Source organism: Camelus dromedarius, chromosome 5 (assembly GCF_036321535.1).
Source record: "Camelus dromedarius isolate mCamDro1 chromosome 5, mCamDro1.pat, whole genome shotgun sequence".
NCBI lineage: Eukaryota > Metazoa > Chordata > Mammalia > Artiodactyla > Camelidae > Camelus > Camelus dromedarius.
Window position 1 is genome coordinate 29,347,715 of NC_087440.1, and position 18,686 is coordinate 29,366,400.

At 35.5% G+C, this 18,686-nt stretch overlaps 3 protein-coding genes across 3 annotated transcripts; 1 reads left to right on the top strand and 2 right to left on the bottom strand.

Annotated features, from left to right (window-relative positions):
* Nucleotides 1–483: 483 nt before the first annotated feature.
* On the bottom strand, nt 484–1,485 carry LOC105089957 (olfactory receptor 4Q2). Its single transcript, XM_010981140.2, has one exon. It carries the CDS (start codon nt 1,483–1,485, stop codon nt 544–546), a length of 942 nt encoding a protein of 313 aa, XP_010979442.1. The 3' UTR covers nt 484–543.
* Nucleotides 1,486–7,755: 6,270 nt separating this feature from the next.
* On the top strand, nt 7,756–9,837 carry LOC105090003 (olfactory receptor 11H6-like). The gene is made up of 2 exons (XM_010981195.1): nt 7,756–7,804; nt 8,861–9,837. The coding sequence occupies exons 1-2, from the start codon at nt 7,756–7,758 to the stop codon at nt 9,835–9,837; spliced, it is 1,026 nt and encodes a 341-aa protein (XP_010979497.1).
* Nucleotides 9,838–10,976: 1,139 nt separating this feature from the next.
* Nucleotides 10,977–11,965, bottom strand: LOC105090002 (olfactory receptor 4K15-like). The gene is given in 2 exon segments (XM_010981194.2): nt 10,977–11,020; nt 11,023–11,965. Coding segments are annotated over 2 exon segments (972 nt in total). The 5' UTR covers nt 11,951–11,965.
* Nucleotides 11,966–18,686: the final 6,721 nt, after the last annotated feature.

Genomic DNA, 18,686 nt, shown 5'->3' on the forward strand with positions numbered 1-18,686 from the left:
TTGAAGAGACTCTATTTTTCCCCACTGAGTATTCTTGACATCCTTCTCAAGTATTACTTGACTCTAATTCATCTAATTGATATCCCTTTAAATATATTGTGAGAGTAAGAAACACATATAAATTCCTTACTCAAATTATTACAGACATCTAGATAGAATAAACCAAAGTTGAGAAGAAAATAAAACCTTTGGCAAAGTGGAGAAAAAAATTGGTGCAGATTTGGAAAGGGTAGTTTATACCACTAGGTGGTAGCAAATTACATTGACAAAATGGATAGACTAAAATTTGATCAAGTAAGTGGATAGAATGGAAGAACACAATTGATAGAAAACACATTTGCTTAAGAGGAGAAAAGGAAGCAGAAGACAGAACAATTTAGTGTGAACGGAGTTTTTCTGAGTTTAATGTAAAGCCATAAGTAGAGTATTATGGTTATGTTTGAAACAAAACCAAGCGGCTGAGCTACCATCTTCTAACCCATTCATGAAAAAGTAATTATTTTAACCTCAGATTCTCTGCGTGCAAAAACTCACTTCAACTTCTTACGTCTCCTGCTTTTTCCAAGTAAGTCCACTCTTATCCCACAGCTTTCTCATGGCTGACTTGACCTCCTTGTTCCGAAGTGTGTAGATAAGTGGATTCAGCATGGGGGTAATAACATTGTAGAGTACAGACACCATCTTGTCCACAGAAAAAGTGGAGAAGGGACGAGCATAGATGAAAATACAGGGTCCAAAAAAGAGGGTTACCACCATGAGGTGAGAGCCACAGGTGGAGAGTGCCTTTAGCCTTCCCTCCTTGGATCGAATCTTGACCAGGATTGTGGTGTAGGAAGAAACCAACACTACAAAGGAGCTGGTGGAGATCAACCCGCTGTTAGATACCATTAGCAATTCAATGACAAATGTGTCTGCACAGGCAAGTTTGATAACAGGAGGAACATCACAAAAGAAATTGTCCACCTGGTTTGGCCCACAAAAGGGCAGACGGATAGTGAGAATCGTCTGGACAGTAGAGTGCACAAATCCGCCCATCCAGGAAGCAGCTACCAACACACAGCATAATCCTCGACTCATGATGGTGGTATAGTGCAGGGGGCGACAAATTGCAACATAACGATCGTAGGCCATCACTGTGAGCAGGAACATCTCAGCTGCTCCTACAAAATGCAGGAAGAAGAGCTGCACAATGCATAGGTCATAGGGAATGAGCTTTTCGTTATCAAGAAAGTCAGCCAGAAGCTTAGGGGTAGTTACTGTTGAATAACATAGGTCCAAGAAAGAGAGGTTGCCAAGAAGGAAATACATGGGTGATGAATTCAGATAGTTGTCAGAGGCCACTGTGACCATGATAAGGACATTGCCTACCCAAGTGGACACATAGAAGAGAAGAAATAGTACAAATAGCCCTGCTTCAATAGATGGTGTCTGTGAGAAGCCTGCCAGGACAAATTCTCTCACTACTTCTGTTTGGTTTTCATCCATTTGATGAGACTCCACCTAAGTGAAGGAAATTAAACAAAAGGCATTAGTAACATTAAAAATAAATGAGATATTTCACTCAGAATGTAAGAATATTCTTACTTCAAAAGGGATCTTTTTCTCTAGGATACATCTTGATTGATTAGCCAAAAGAAATTATTTTCTCCTTAGATGATATGAATATATATTCTCCAACAACTCTAGTTTTGAGACAATGAAGTAACCAAGAGTTTCTGAATAATAAAATCACTCACTACTGAACCTTTAACTTCAACTTGATGCATCTCTCTTCCATCAGTCAGTATTTTCCTCCCCCTTTTTTACATTTAATCTCAAGACATACATTAAATTTCCCTGAGATACTATTTTTTTAATATAAAATCTTTAGGAAAAAATAACATTGAAGTTAGAATTTAAGATTCCAGTGAACAGGCATTACAGTCTGTAGAGGTTTTATTTGGGATAGGAAATCATCACACTGCATAGATGGTTAGGCTGCTGTAATAACCGTATGCCCTTCTCTATCAAGATAACTCTTCAGGCTCTACCCTGTGAAAATGGCCAGAGAAAGGATTACATTCCACTTTGGGCTTGTTGCTAGTTCATTACCTAAGTAATGATTCTTACCTAAGTTTGCTGAATGCTGTCCAGCTTATTATTGTTATAATACATTTCTGTCCAGCCTATTATGTCTATAATACGTTTCTCATCTTAAGTAACAGCTGTGGACATATGGGCACAGATTATGGTTTTACTGATCTAAATAGAACCATAATGGTTATTCAGACATTAGGCTGACTCTCTCTTTTGACTCCTGTCAAATTGGGTAAAGAGACATTATTTCTCTAAGATAACAGAATTAGCAATCCAGGGAGTGTGTTTGTATGTATGTGTGTATTTTATCCATTCATATGAGCAGTGGCTAAAAGATGCTACTGCATGCGATGAAATGAGTGAGAGTCCACTGAGGCCTGTGGGTGCTCATGACTGCTGCTACTGACACAAATTCTACAGTCTTAACCACACACACAGCAATATTTTGAAGATTTAAGGCATGATAATTTCAAGTTTAGATATTGGTGGATTTTCCTTACCTTATCATAGTTTGTACCCCTTTTAAATCTGTGAACTGAATATCTTCATTTAGGCTTATAACAAGAATAAAAATTTTGAAAAAGATAATTTTAAACCAAATAAAATTTAGTTTAAATAAGACAATAAAAATTTACATACCTCTGAATGAAGGAAATTATATAAATAGAAATATATTAATTATATTCTAACAATGGAAAATATCAAGGAATAATATGAAGAAAACCTTCAGATTTAAATATTATTCTGTTAAAATGATGTTTGTTAAAAGATACATTAACATGAGAAAATAGTAACAAGAGCATGAAGAAATGCTTTCAGTGTAATAGACTAAGTCTTCTGTCTATAAAGTGTAGATTCTCAGGTCTTGCAGTCACAGATATCTGGCACATCAACACTACAGAACCATCCTAGACACTATGAAAGCAAGAAGATAAATAAATTAGATGGAACCCCCTGGTTACACTAACCATCATTAGGAAATTTTGATGTTTAGGGATTTAGGGATTCAGATACTCACAGTCAAATTGCAAAGGGGATCATTAAAAATTTTTAATCATAACCTTTTGTGAAATTATGGAATACAAAAACGTGTGTTGGGGTAACAGTGGATGGGTTATACTGAGAGGTGAGTGTTCCCAGGACTGAGGTTGATGGGAAGAAATACGAAACATTATGGAAACTTTGGCTGCACGTGTCTTGCCAAAAACAGTACATGGTTGCATTGTTTTCTCCCTATAGAATGCCTTCTCTAGTCAGAATTTTCCACTTTAGATTTTATATTATTTTATTTTTCCAAATTATAGAAATATGTAAGGAAAGAATAAAAATCTTACCCTTTCTTTCATTGCCACCTCTACACCACTAGGGGAGGGGAGAAGAGAGAGAGGGGAATAGAGAGAGAAAGAGAAGAAAGAAGAGAGAAAGAGAGACAGAGATTCATCCATGGGTATACTTTCATGTACTGTATGCAGCTTTAATTCTTTTTTAACTAATACATAATACTTGTAAAACTTGGGTATACTAGAGTGAAATAAATATTCCATTGATGAACATATAGATCATCTATTATTTTATAGCTATTATTAATGGCACTACAATGAATAATTTTAAATTTTTGAATTTTGAATTTTGATCATAATTTTTTAGATATTTACTGAGTATTTGGAAAGAATAGAGGTCTGAGAGTGAGATTTCTGAGACAAATGTTGACAGATTTTTTTTCCTCCCATGAACAAAATACATGGCTGAATAGTATTCCATTGTATAAATTTACCATATCTTCTTTATCCAGTCATCTGTCAGTGGACATTTAGGCTGTTTCCATGTCTGGGCTATTGTAAATAGTGCTGCTATGAACATTGGGGTGCAGGTATCTTTTTGAAGTAGGATTCCTTACGGATATATGCCCAGGAATGGGATTACTGGGTCATATGGTAAGTCTTTTCCTAGTCTTTTGAGGAATCTCCATACTTTCTCCACAGTGGCTGCATCAAACAGCATTCCCACCAACATTGTAGGAGGGTTCCCTTTTCTCCACAGCCTCTCCAGTATTTGTCATTAGTGGACTTTTGAATGATGGCCATTCCGGCTGGTGTGAGGTGATACCTCATTGTAGTTTTGATTTGCATTTCTCTGATAATTAGTGATATTAAGCATTTTTTCATATGCCTATTGATACGCCATTTGCAGCAACATGCATGTCCCTGGAGAATGTCATTCTAAGTGAAGTAAGCCAGAAAGAGAAAGAAAAATACCTTATGAGATCGCTCATATGTGGAATCTAAAAACAAACAAACAAACAAAAAAGAACATAAATACAAAACAGAAACAGACTCATAGACATAGAATACAAACCTGTGGTTGCCGAGAGGGAGAGGAGTGGGAAGGGACAGACTGGGAGTTCGAAATTTGTAGATACTGACAGGCATGTATAGAATAGATAAACAAGATTATACTGTATAGCATGGGGAAATATATACAAGATTATACTGTATAGCATGGGGAGAGATCTGGTGGTAGCTCACAGCGAAAAAGAATGTGACAATGAATGTATGTTCATGTATAACTGAAAAATTGTGCTCTACGGTGGAAATTGACACAACATTGTAAACTGACTATAACTCAATTAAAAAGAAACAATATACATGGCATTATTTCACACTGTTTCTAACACTGAATAATATCAACCTTTACAGTTATTCAATTTTAATTTTGAATATGTGATAGGTAAAAATAATAGCTTGTTCTCTTAATTAGCATTTCCCTCATAGTAGTGTGAATAAACTTTTTTTAGGAATTCACTGGGTACATACTTTTTCTTCTGAAATGTCACGTTTGTTTTGTCACTTTGCTTTTTTTTTTTATTATGTCTTCATTATTAATATACTGTTCTCCAGGCTTCAAGAATATTATGCAGTGCAAATATTTGAAATATTTATTCCTAGCCTAAATTTATAATTGATTGAATTTTTACTTACATAAACTTCCAACCAGAGGGAAACCTAGCAAATTAACAGTACCTCAGGAGGCTTCCTTATGTCACCCTCTCGGTCAAAAACCCTCAAACTCTTTTATGACTTCTATCACCGTTGATTAATTTTGTCTGTTTAAACTTTATATAAGTGGAATTATGTAACATCTCTATATATGTTTGATTACTTTGATTTGACACTATGTCTGTGAAATTTATCTCAGTTATTAGGTTTACTAGTGTTTGTACATTTTTATTGCCAGTGAGCTGTATTACTGCTTCCATTGTATGAGCATACCATAATTTACATATTACACTGTTGCTGGACATGTGGTTGGTTTCTCAGTTTGGTCAGATACAAGTAAAACTGTTGTGAACATTGCTCTATGTGTTTCTGGATGAAGGTAATGCTCATTTCTGTTGGATGTGTATTAAGAGTTAAACATTTCAATCCAAGGACAAATGTATATTTAATTTGGTAAGAAACTGTCAAACACTTTTCAGTTACTATTATACTAATTTACATCTCATCAGCATTGTAAGAGACTTTTTAGTGCTCCACATCCTCTTCAACACTTGTTATCCATCTCTAAAAAAAAACAATTACCCATTACGCTGTGTGTGTAATGGTATCTATGGTTTAACTTGCATATTTTTGATAAATAATAATGCTGAACATTTTTTCATATGTTTATTGGCTATTTGGAACTCTCTTTCATGAAGTGCCCATTCCAGTTATTTGCTCAATTGTTAATTGGGTTATGTGCATTTTCTTTTTGACTTATACAAATTATTTGTGTAATGTATAAACAAATTCTTTGTTGGATATATGTACTACAATGGTCTAATCCTATCAGTGGCTTACTTTTTCACTTTCTTAATGGTGTCTAGGAGGCAGAAGCTCTTTTATTTAATGTTTCAAATTAAACTTAATTTTTTTATTGAAGTAATAGTTGATTTATAATGTATTAATTTCTGGTGTACAGTGTACTGGTTCATTTATACATATATATTCCTTTTCATATTCTTTTTCATTATAGGCCATTGCAAGGTATTGAATATATCCCCCTGTACTATCCAGGACCTTACCATTTATCTATTATACAGAGTAGTTTGTATCTGAAAATCCTGAACTCCCAATTTATCCTTCCCCACCCCCACATCCCCCTAGTAACCATAAGTTTATTTTCTATGTCTACAAGTCTGTTTCTGTTTTGTAGATAAGTTCACTTGTGTCATTTTTTTAAGACTCCACATATAAATAATATCATACAGTACTTGTCTTTCTCTGTCTGACTTACTTAGCTTAATATGATAATCTCTAAGTCCATCCATGTTGCTTCAAATGACACTATTTCATTCCTTTTTATGGCTGAGTAGTATTCCATTATGTATATATGTGCATATATAATGTATATATAATATGTATGTGTATGTATGTGTGTACACACACACACACACACATTTATATTTATATTTACCACAACTTCTTTATCCAGTAATCTGTTGGTGGACATTTAGGCTGCTTTCTTGTCTTGGCTATTGTAAATAGTGCTGCTGTGAACATTGGGGTGCATGTGTCTTTTTGAAATAGAGTTTCCTCTAAGTATATGCCCAGGAGTGGGATTGCTGGATCATGGGGTAAGTTTATTTTCAGTTTTTTAAGGAATCTCCAGTTTTCCATAATGACGGTACCAAACTACATTCCCATCATCTTAACCTGATCATATTCTATTATTTGGAAATATTCTACTCTATCTTGTGGATTAATATTATATTTAGAATCTTTGTAACTCTGGCTATCATACCTAAAGGCTCAACAATTAGGAAGTCACTATGTAAAATATTGTGTGTCCATATAATAATAATGCTATAGTATGGAACCTTTAAAATATGTTACCAAAGTGGCTAACTACATAGAAAATTTTTATAAATGCCTTTCCTATTTAAAAATATTTTACTCATAGCTAAAGAATGCATCTCTCAGTGTGGTGATGGTTGTGAGCTTGGGGTGGGGCACCCAAGGTGGAGCTAACACATGGAAAGGAGTCTTTCTGACAGTTAAGTACACAGGCTTCTACTTTCTATGCTAACCTTTATTCTAGAGACTTTTCTTCTCATGTGGAACCAAGTCTTGTTGCCAGAATTACAACTTTCCCTTTGTCGCTAGAGATAAATTCACTTTCAATCATAGCTAAAACAGCAAATTTTGCCTGCCAAAATAATTTTGTTTCTGTTTCCCTCATTATTCTAAACAAAAAAATCCTTGAGTTAGAATTTTAAAAGTGTAAGACTCTGAAACATATTCCAGCATGATGAATACAGAGCAAAATAGAAAACCAGATTTAATAGTACCACAGTCTTTTGAGTGCCCTCTCTAGAGAGCCACTCCCCAAAGATGGCCTTTATAGATACTAAAAGAGCACAATATTTAAATTGTTCATTTGATTCTATCTAGCCTATGAGACCATGATTCTCTTTGCCACCATCATATTGCATTTACGGTTTATATAAAAAGAAAGTTACAGAGGGAAAACCTGAGGAGTGTCCATGACTGATTTCTTGATCCTATAATATTCTTGCTCCTAAAAGACTCCTCAGCAGTTCATGTGAATTCCTGCAATAATGTTTGGAACACTATTATATTTGGTTTTTCTGAGATCCGAGAAAACTGTCCTATTTGGTTTTTCTGTACTCTGATGCAGAAAATGGCATTTAACCATACAGCATTCTCTGACACTCACCTTGTATTTTCAGGTAAGGTAAAGCTCACAGAATTCCAAGCTCTGCTATTTCTTCCTTCCACCCTCTCTAGTTTTATATTCTGTCACTTAATGTGTGAATTGTAACTGGATCACTTCTTCAGAATCAAAGCCAAGATTTTATGTGAGAATTCATAAAAAATGTTACTTCAAAAATTTGCTAAAACTCTTTAAGTGTCTTGCCTGTGGCTCCTTTTTATTTCCACACTACATGAGGGAGTTCGGATCCTAAAACAGGGAAAATTCCAGAAAATGAATGTGGATACACTTTCCTTCAATGAAACTTCAAGAAATATAGTGCCTACCTCCTGTTACTTTTTATTACTTTTAGCAAGTAGAAAACAAGGAAATCTATTTGTACTTGAGATTGTGTAATGTGAAGACAGGCTCTGTGAGCAAATCTGTATTTGACATATTTTCATAATTGATGCCATTGATGCCTATTTGACTTTAATGTATATTTTCAAGAGTGTATTTTTACTGAAGGGAGGAATTGAAATGTAGAATCTAATGAATTTGCATTTTAATACTGACTTATACTCTATTCTAAAAATATACAGAAATATTTTCCATAACCTATCACAATAAAACTAAAATAAATTAAGTTACATAAAGTATTTAAATCTATTGATATTGCCCTCAATTCAGCTTGCACATTTCTCACACAAATAGAACAAAGATTATTGAATATCATTATCTTTAATATCTTTGTAACTCATAAACACTGGGTTACCAAGGCTGTATTTTTTCAGTCTTTTTTATTCACTGTTTGACCTAAAATTGTAGGTCCTTATATATATTTGCTTATTGTCAATACCAACTAACTTTGCTTGTGAGCAGCAGACAATCAGGAGAGTTGTCTGTTCACGTTGTATTTATTACATCCTGAATAGGAATATGAATACTGCAAAATCATGGAAAAATCTCTGCATGAGTATTTTATTATTTACAGACAGGAAGAGTGATGTTACCCTAAGCAAGGCATCTTCCCTAATGAGTAATACTATGAAAAGCTATTTTTAATATGGAAATCTGCCATTTTTTTTTGCAGCTTTGAAAACAAATAAATATTCCCATGTAAAGAATTGCTCTACATCTGTGAGTAGATTCATCCTTTTAGGCTTCCCTTGTACCCGGGAAATTCAGATCCTCCTTTTTTCAGTCTTTTTTGGGTCATATATTCTGACAGTCATTGGAAATCTGTGCATTATCTGTGTTGTGAGGTGGGACCATTGGCTACAGACTCCAATGTACATCTTGCTGGCCAATTTTTCCTTCCTGGAAATCTGGTTTATCACCTCCACTGTCCCTAATATGCTAGCCAACCTTCTCTCTGACATCAGCACCATCTCCTTCTCAAGCTGCTTCCTCCAGTTCTACTTCTTCTTCTCCATGGGCACCACTGAGACCTTCTTGTCTGCCATGGCCTTTGACAGGTACCTTGCTATCTGCAGGCCCCTGCGCTACCCCACTGTCATGACAGTTCAGCGCTGCATCAGAGTGGGAGCCTGCTGTTGGACGTGTGGCTTCTTGTACTTCCCCTTGCCTATTTACCTAATCTCTCAGCTCCCATTCTGTTGTCTCAATAAGATTGATCACTTCTTATGTGACCCAGGACCCCTTATAAAGCTGTCCTGGGTGCCAGCTCCTGTTACTGAGATCATCTGTGCCACCTATAATTCAGTTCTCATCTTCTCCACCTTAATCTTCATTACCAGCTCCTACACCCTGGTAATCAGGGCTGTGCTTAGGGTCCCCTCAGCAGAAGGCCGGCATAAGGCTTTCTCTATGTGTGGCTCCCATCTGGCCGTGGTGTCCCTATTCTGTGTTTCTATTATGGTCTTATATGTGAGCCCAACAGCGGGCAATCCGGCAGGGATTCAGAAATATGTGACTTTGTTCTATTCTGTGTTAACTTCACTTTTCAACCCCTCGATCTATAGTCTACATAATAAGGAGATGAAGGAGGCTCTGAGAAAATTATTCAGGACTGTGAGATTTAGTCAGAGGCATGGAAAAAATCTTTGAAGAAATTGTGTTCACAACTGAAATAATGTATGGGAAATAAATAATTGAAAGGTTGATATTCAGTTGCATTAACTGAAGTACGAAAGTATCTTTTAGGGGAGGAAAAATATATTCAATGTAATAAAATATTTATAAAATTAACTATCTCTTCAACTTTTATTATTAGAGAAAAATTTATATTAATAGTATTTATTTTCAAATTCATATAAAAACAATCAAAGAAAAAGTGATCATCTTGCTGTCATTCAGATCGAATACTAGTTAATAGTTTGCTGCCAGTATCATACACATAAACACACCCATACACACAATTTGTCCTATACTTAAATTTATTAGTAGAATTTTTCAAAGGAATCAGTAGTTACATATGCTAAATTTACAAAACAATGTTTAAACGTTAATTCTTGTGTCAATATTAAAAACATAACAGGCTGTATTTATTTTCTAATGAAAGTTGACTTATCATGATATCATAATCACCAAGATTTAGTGAAAATATCCTTTGGTATTTAGATCCATTGATTTTTTTCCATTATATATTTATCCACTTTTAAGAATTATTCTTGGAAAAAGCTCTCTGTTTAGGATGAACCATACATTGCCTTTTCCTATATGCCATTTTTGCCTGCTATAGGTTCGAATGTGATGGCCAATGACTGGTCGGTACTGCAATGGCTGAAGTTGTTAGATTTGCTCTGCTTTATCTCAAGGACACTAGTATATCATATTCTCAAGCAGAATTTTCTTCATCCTACAAAGAAACCCTGTACCCAGTAACAATTACTCTCTTCTCTCAAGTCCTGGCAGCCACTTTCCATTGCTCTGTATTTGCCTATTCTGGACATCAGATTAATGGAATCATATGATATGTTGCCTTTTGGGACTGGCTCCTTTCATTTAGCAGAATGCTCATTTCTGTTGTAATCAGTACTTTATTCCTTTTTATAGCTATTTAGCATTCCTGTATAGAAGAAAATATGAAAATCAGTAAAATTCATTCAGTGGCTTTTTATCATCCTTACTCTTTAATTCAAGTTAATCGATCTTTTTCACTGATCAAAATGGTTTGCTTTAACATCACAGAGATTCCGTTTGTAAATTTCCTGAGACAAGGCTACGGTGGTAACAGCCCTGTAGATTTACGCCATTTGTAGAAAAAGAACATTTCTTATGACTGCAGAACGTGGTCAGACTTCAGATACCGACTCTTCAGTTTTGACATAGCTGCCTTCATTTCTTTTTTCCTTAGAGTGTAAATAACCGAGTTTAAAATGGGAGTAAAGATAGTGTAGAACACAGCAGGGACTTTGTCAACTGAATAACCACTAAAGGGCCACACATAGATGAAGATGCATGGTCCAAAGAAGAGTGTGACCACCGTGATGTGAGCGGTCAGCGTGGAGCAGGCCTTTGCCATGCTAGCAGAGGAGCGATTCCTAACTGTGATGAGTATCACAGCGTAGGAGACAACCAACAGGAGGAAGGAACTCATAGAAAGAAAGCCACTGTCCGCGACTATAAGTAGGCTGACAACATAAGTGTCTGTGCAGGCCAGCTAGGTCACTAGAGGGAGGTCACAGAAAAAACTATCCACTTGATTAGGGCCACAAAAAGGCAAATTAACAGTAAATGCCAAATGGCTAGTGGTATGGATGAAGCCCACACACCATGGAATAAGGACCAGAGTAATACACACACAGCGGCTCATGATTGTCATGTAGTGGAGAGGTTTGCATATAGCAACATAACGGTCATAAGCCATGGATACAAGAAGAACCATTTCACTGCCAGTGAAAAGATGAACAAAGAAAATCTGGGCCAGGCAGGCTTCAAAAGAAATAGTCTTGCGTTCAACCAGAAGGTCTGCAATCATTTTGGGGGTAGCAAAGGAGGCAACACATATGTCTATGAAAGAGAGGTTTGCAAGTAGAAAGTACATGGGGGTATGAAGGCGGGAATCTGAGGACACAGTGAGGATGATGAGAAAGTTGCCCAGCAGTATTGCTAGGTAGAGTAGTGAAAATATGAGAAACAAGAAAGGTTGGAGCTCCTGGGAATTGGAGAGTCCCAGCAACACAAATTCAGTCACCCGAGAATGATTTGTCTCATTCATTGACTTTGAAAAGACTTCTCTTTGGTTACCTGACTTGGAGAGAAACAGATATCATTCAGTGTACTGAGCATGTTTTTGATTTCCCAATTCCACTTCATACTTTAAGGATTCTAATTTCTATTTATATTTGTGTCTGAGTTTTTACACATCACCAGAAATTACATTGACAGCATAACACTGTTAAAGAAGGATGGAGGCAAGAGTCACACTGAGATGACAAAGGAGTCATTCAACCAGTTGGCATATCCAGTTACATAACTGTAAGGAACATAATCAACTAATTAAAAATGAAATTAAATATCTGAATTTTTTCTTTAGCATTACAGAAATCTAATCTAAGAATCCACTAAGATGAAATCTAAATCTAAATCATTTTATCTGCAGTAAATGACATAATGTTTGGAATGGCTAACACAAAGGAAGACAATTTCACATGCTTAATGTTGATCAAAATAGTTAGGCACAAATGGTTGTATGGTGTTTAAAACTATTTAAATAAAGTTCAAAAATAGGTGAAACTAATATAAAAGGTTTTAAAAAGCTCCAGTAGTGGTTGTCCTTGAAGGGCAACAGGGACAGGAAGAGGACAGGAAGGGGCTTCTGAAGTGCAGGTAATGTTCTGTTTCATGATGTGGTTGGTAGTTACATAGGATTGTTCACTTTGTTAAAACTTACCAAGCTGTGTACTTCTGTTCTGTACACTTTTGTGTGTATGTAATACACTCATAAAAATTAAAACAGGAAAAAGACAGCATTACATTGTATGGGACAGTTCATAAGAAGAATCATTGCCTTGAGTTATTAGACCTTACCCTCTTCTCTATTGAGTTACAAATTATATTGACTAAAATACAAAACCATAGCAAAACTTAGAGGTCCAGAGTTTATTGGAAGTCTTCCTAGAGCTGCGATTCAGCTCTTCATGGTGTTCCATTATACGAAGGAATCTAGTCCATTGGTTCCTTTCAGTTATTCCCTGAAGATATTAAGCTTCTTTGAACTCAACCATTGGTTTTAATAATGTAGCCATATTTTTGAATTATGATTGATATGTTATTTGATTTGGTGGGGCTTAAAAATTATAGCTGTATTGCACAAGAGTATTCATATTAAGGGATTTGTACCACACAAAAATGTTTTTTTCTTTTCAGGTCAATTGTTTTACACTATTTTATCAGAACTTTCTCCTTATGCTGTTTTTACTTTTATAAGTTATTGAGAACTTAGAAAAGTAGTGTGATAAAGGTAATGAAGCATCTGATGTTGAAGAATCTTTCTCTACATCCAAATCATATCTTAGGGAAGAGTATCTTTTATTTTACTGATTTCTACTCATCTGCAATTTTTTATTTTAATGTCTTCTTGGACTGTAATCAAAAATTGCTTAGCATCTCTTTGAATTTCACTGGAAGGTTTACACAAAAGGACAGAGTGTGTGATGAATAATTTTAACTCCCAGGAACCAAGTTCAGGGACTCATCCCCATATTTCATATCTGCAGTTCTCTAGGGAACCTACCAAAGAATTAATTCTCATTTTATCACAGATTGTATGAAAATATATGACTCCAGGAATTTTAGAAGAGGCTAATAAGTGGAGGTTGACATCATAGCAGGCTGCTGGTAAAATTATACACCAAAACAAGTTTATATTTGAGGAGCCACCACATTCTCTTTTGTGCCATTCTCCCCTCCTCATCATTTCTCAGGAGCCTTTTGTTAGCAGGTTAACTCCAGGAGCCCACCTTGGCCTATCCTCCTTGGAAGATACCCTGACTCTTAGAGCTCTTGACATAAATACTGTAATAAATCCCTAGATATAGGAAAGAAATGAATGTCTAACAAAACCAGCTAATAGGGCTTCATATGTGCCCTGTCAGAAAAAGGAAAGGCTTAGGCACAGGGATTGGGTCTCCCAGGAAGATCTTTTGATGCTAGAACAGAAAGAGGCAGCAGGAGGCATTTGTGAGTAAAGATTTTCTGGTATCTTTAGAATAAAATATATTATGTGAAACAATCATTGTAAGAATCATCCTCCCAATGAGTATTCTGAAAACGTGTGTTATTCCATTGTCACTGGCTTCTTCGGGTGCCCAGAAAAAGAAAGGATACTGCTTTCCACAGAGGAGAATACTGGTCAAATCAATTCAATCAAGAGCTGAGTTTCTTAGTGCAGAAGATCAAAGTGGGGGGTAACAGAAACTCTAAGTATACTCTCAATGTAAATCCTTTACTTCTAACATAAATGCATTCTTTTTTGGTTCCTTTACTCTGTAAGTATGTAAATGCCTGCTTTTCCCAAGGCACTGTGCTATGAACAAGTGATAGCGCATTTAGGTTTTATAACTTGCTTCCCTGAAGATCATTTATTAATGTCCATAATCCCTTGTTCATTTAGAAAAGTTGATGGATCCTCGTTTCCCTTCATTCCCTAGCATATTCCTTTTTAGATGAAATGGGCTGTCTTTTTACATCAGATGAAACTGCTGTACTATAGTGAAAACAAAGCTCTTAGAATATGAAAATTTATGCTAAAATCATGTGTCATTGGGCAGCTGTATGACACTGAGCAGGTCATCTAGCCTTTCAGGGTGCATTATCCTCAAATAGCAAATATTGAGGAAGACATTACTCTCAAAGAGACACAGAAAATGTCTCTTAAACAATTATGTAGGTGAGATATCTTTAATCAATTGTAATGACTAAATATATGTAAATGGTCTTAATAATATATTGTTTCAGATAATAATAAGTAGTTATTTGGGGATTATTTACTGGTCAAAGATGGTGTTATCTGATTCATACAAGAATGAGTCTCCAATTAGTAGAGTGTTCATGTAAAGACCAATTTTTCATTTCCCATAATATCTAAAACTAAATTAATGCATGCATATAGGACTGCACTAGGTGACCTTCAGTCCCCTCCTATTTAAAATTCTATCAGATAGATCTTTCCCCAATACTTCTATCTCAGAAATTATGACTGGTAAGTGAAGTGAAATAATTAAGAGTGTAGTTTACAGAGGCCACTGAACTCTCCCAGTTCAAAGATACATCTTTCACAAGCTTTCCAGCACGGCCACTGCCCTTACCTTCTCCCTTTACATCCAGATCAGGGATACAACATTCTCTGTGGAAACAAATACTTGTGTGTGGTCTTCAGAAGGATACTGACAAAATGCTTTCACTTACCCTAGATGAAGTGGAAAGTGTGGCGATCTCTACAGTCATTAATGCTTGGAATTTAGTTCTTACGCTTACCATCTCCTAAGAAAGCAACTTGGTTCTGAAGAGATGAATTGTAAGACGTTTACTTTTAAATTAGAAGGAAATAATCTCAGGGTGTCGGTAGCTAGGATGGGCTGTCTTCAAAGAGGTGAGGTAGGGCTAGATGCTGTGTCCTGAAGTAGATCTTAAGTAGCTGGGTGAGCACTTGGAGCAGTCAGGAATCTAAAAGAGGCAAAGAAGTAGGTAAAAAGGAAGAAATGATAAAACAAAATCTCCCGTTTCACAATGTTGCAAAGAATTTATCATAAGTGTAGCTGTCTTGCTTCTGTTTTCAATAGCAGCAAACTAGATGATCACAAATGACTTTCAAAGACCTCTAGAAAGTAAACAATTATATGTCACCAAGGATAACATGAAGGGAATTATTTCCTAGTCTCCATTGATGCTTAAATATAACATATTTACCCACATGTACTAGGAAAATGTTTTCTTTCAACTTAACCTGATCTGACAGGTCCAGAGTATGGGTACAATTCTTCAGGGATTTAAACACCTTTCTCAAGGAGAGGCCCTTAGAGAACTTAATCTACAACAACTTCATATAAGTTTTCTTTTAAAAATCGGGAAGAATGCTTTTTAGGAAGTTATCACCAGTGATAGTGATTGTTATATGACTTGGGGTCTGTAAAGACACTGAGATATGGAGAATATTGCATCATTTTATCAAAACCACGTTTTGGGAATATTTAGGCTTTTTCTTCCCTGTATCTTACTTTCCCTTGATTCAAAGTGTAGATAACTTTCCCCCAGCTTCTCAGAGATGTATGGTCATCAAATGCTTGAATCAAAGATTTTGTGCAATAATGATTTACCATACAGTAAATTTATCATGTGTGGCAAGATTCTGAAAGTTAGTAATCATATATGACATATCTTCTTTTTTCATCAGTAGGATATATATTCAGCAGGATATTTTGATTTTCATAAAGTATTTATATTAGTATTTTCTTATTATAAGTTAACAAGGACTATTCTAAATTATAAACTTTAAAATAGTCTGATCACTCAAATCAATAGATGATGTCTGAAGATATCAAGGATTAGCCTAAGTTACAGAAAATATATGTTTGAATTCTACTTCTAACTAAATAAATTTACAGTTTTAGGCAAATCACACATGTTTCACGGTGCATCATTTCTTTAAGAGAAAAAAGAACTCTCTCTCCTAATCTTAATATTATATAATTCTCTGGCTTTTGAAAGCATAACCCCAAAAAAGCACATTAAATCAATGATAAGAGTAATTACAAAATGTTGTATTGAAATAAAAGTATATTCAATCAAAAGAATAAATCCATCTTTGCTTTAGCAAAAAATATGGCCATTAACCACTCCTCAGATTTAGATATTTGGACAACAATAAAAGGCAAAATGGACACAGAATATTCAAAGATTGAAAGAGTGGAGTATGATTGGGTCTCTGTTCTCTGATCTGAGTGAATTAGGAGGCCGAGGAAAAACAGCACTCTTCCAGTCCCTAGCCTTGTAATATTTCCACCTACCAGGAAAAACAACATTCTTCAGGATCCACTGGATGGGGGTAAATATAGTGAACCCATGTCTTTCCAGACCTCAGTATTCACCACTTATACTTTGAAATACCATTGTTCTCAACACTATAAGAAAAGCCATCACAGTTGTTAGAAGCTAATTAGTGATTTGATGTCACTAGACTGTAGTGACCAAAAGACACAGAGGCGATTTGTGATAGCAGAAATTACCTTCGTTAGGGCTAATTGCATGAGAGTACTTGTTTGCTCACAAGAATTATAGTGCATCACCTTGAGGATTCACAGATAGACAAAGCAGCAGGACTAGTGGAAATGCTTTGCCCTGTTGGAGAAAATGTAGTGAATAATTTTGTTAGCTAGTCCTTTTTGCTTCAGGAGAGTTTTAGAACAGGGCCACTGGGGGTGTCAAAGATTGATGAGACATTTCTTGCTCCTGCTTACTACACAGCAGTGCAAACATCTTGATATTTTAATATCTCTAGAAGAGCCACATGCTTGGTTTCAAAGGCAAGGACTCTAGGATAGGGTTGAGAAAGCTCTTTTACAGTGGAACATTTCAGCCTACCGAATAGATTCTAGTGAAGAGATTTTAAGTAATTTTGCAAAAATTTTAACTTTTTAGTTCAGATTTTTAGGAAAAATGCTGTTGAGTGAAGCTCTGGTTCTTTCCTCTCCTGAGGAGAAAGGACACAGTATAAAAGGATTAAGAAGGAGATTTGTTACTATAACAGAATTTTGATGTTGGTATGGACATTAGAAATCAACTAGTCCAATATGCTGAATTTATAGATTGGTTGAATGAGCTGTTGAAGAATTAGTTGCTTGACTCAGATGATACTCATCTTCTAACCTCTTGTCTAATGCCCTTCCTGCTCTACCATGATCCTCTTGCACAGGTTGGAAATTTTTGAGTTTATGATTAGAGCTCAGCTGATTCTTCATCTCTTCCCAGGCGCATGCCTTTAGAGCACTCCTGAGCGTTTCTTTGACCAATATTTCCCAGTACCCTTGATAGCTGTTCTTTCTACTACCCTTTTCATGTAGATAATCTCTAAAAACTTGTCATTTGGAATTGATTTTCTCTTTAGGATCTCCTGCTGGATGATTTAATACACTCAAATGGGTTTACACTTTTATAAGAAAGAGCTCTAAGTGTATACCTCTGAGGTTCCAAAATATATCACAAGACATTAATATCTCCAAAATGAACACTTTCTCTAAATTTACCTTTACAGTAAATACTAACTCTGCTAGTGTCATCATTATCATCCTCAGAAACATCCCACTCAAATCATCAGTATGATAGATGATGGTTCCTTCTCTAATATGCCTATAGTTAAGCCCCAAATTTATTTTGATAGATGGGGTCACACTGTTTATACAGTTTTTTAATGCTTATGTTCTCTAAACATGAATCATGAACCTTTCCCCCTGGTTGTTACATATAATTTTGCAAACTTGATTTTTAATAGTTGCATTATCTTCTAATTTATACTTTTAATAAAATAATTATTCCCACATAGTAGAATTTTTAAAGTATTTTTTCCTAATTGAAGATATGTGTGACTTAAAATAATGTGTATAAAAATCATCTTAATACTTTTCAGTTGCTTTCTCAGGATAAGTTCTTGAAGGGAAAATTATTTTAGTCAAGAATTTGAACATTCATGAGTCTCTGGATTCACACAAAACTCCAGACTCTAGTACTATACAGTTTCATCACTATAAAATCTTCCCTTCATGGTTGACCACTCACCCCTCCATAGCCCCTAGCAACCACTAGTATAGTTACTGTGTCTACAAGTTTGCGTTTTCCAGAACATCTTGTATTCAGTGTATACAGTATGTATAGTGTGTAGACTTATCAGCTATCTTCTTTCCTTTAGCAATGTGCAGGTAAGATTCATGCACGTTGCTGCATGGATTAATAGCTCACTC

Bases quoted from the DNA above. Each gene is read 5' to 3' on its own strand.
- LOC105089957 (XM_010981140.2), bottom strand. From the start codon at position 1,485: ATGGATGAAAACCAAACAGAAGTAGTGAGAGAATTTGTCCTGGCAGGC.
- LOC105090003 (XM_010981195.1), top strand. From the start codon at position 7,756: ATGGCATTTAACCATACAGCATTCTCTGACACTCACCTTGTATTTTCA. The intron at 7,805-8,860 runs GTAAGGTAAAGC...TTTTTTTTGCAG, and splicing joins CACTCACCTTGTATTTTCAG to CTTTGAAAACAAATAAATAT.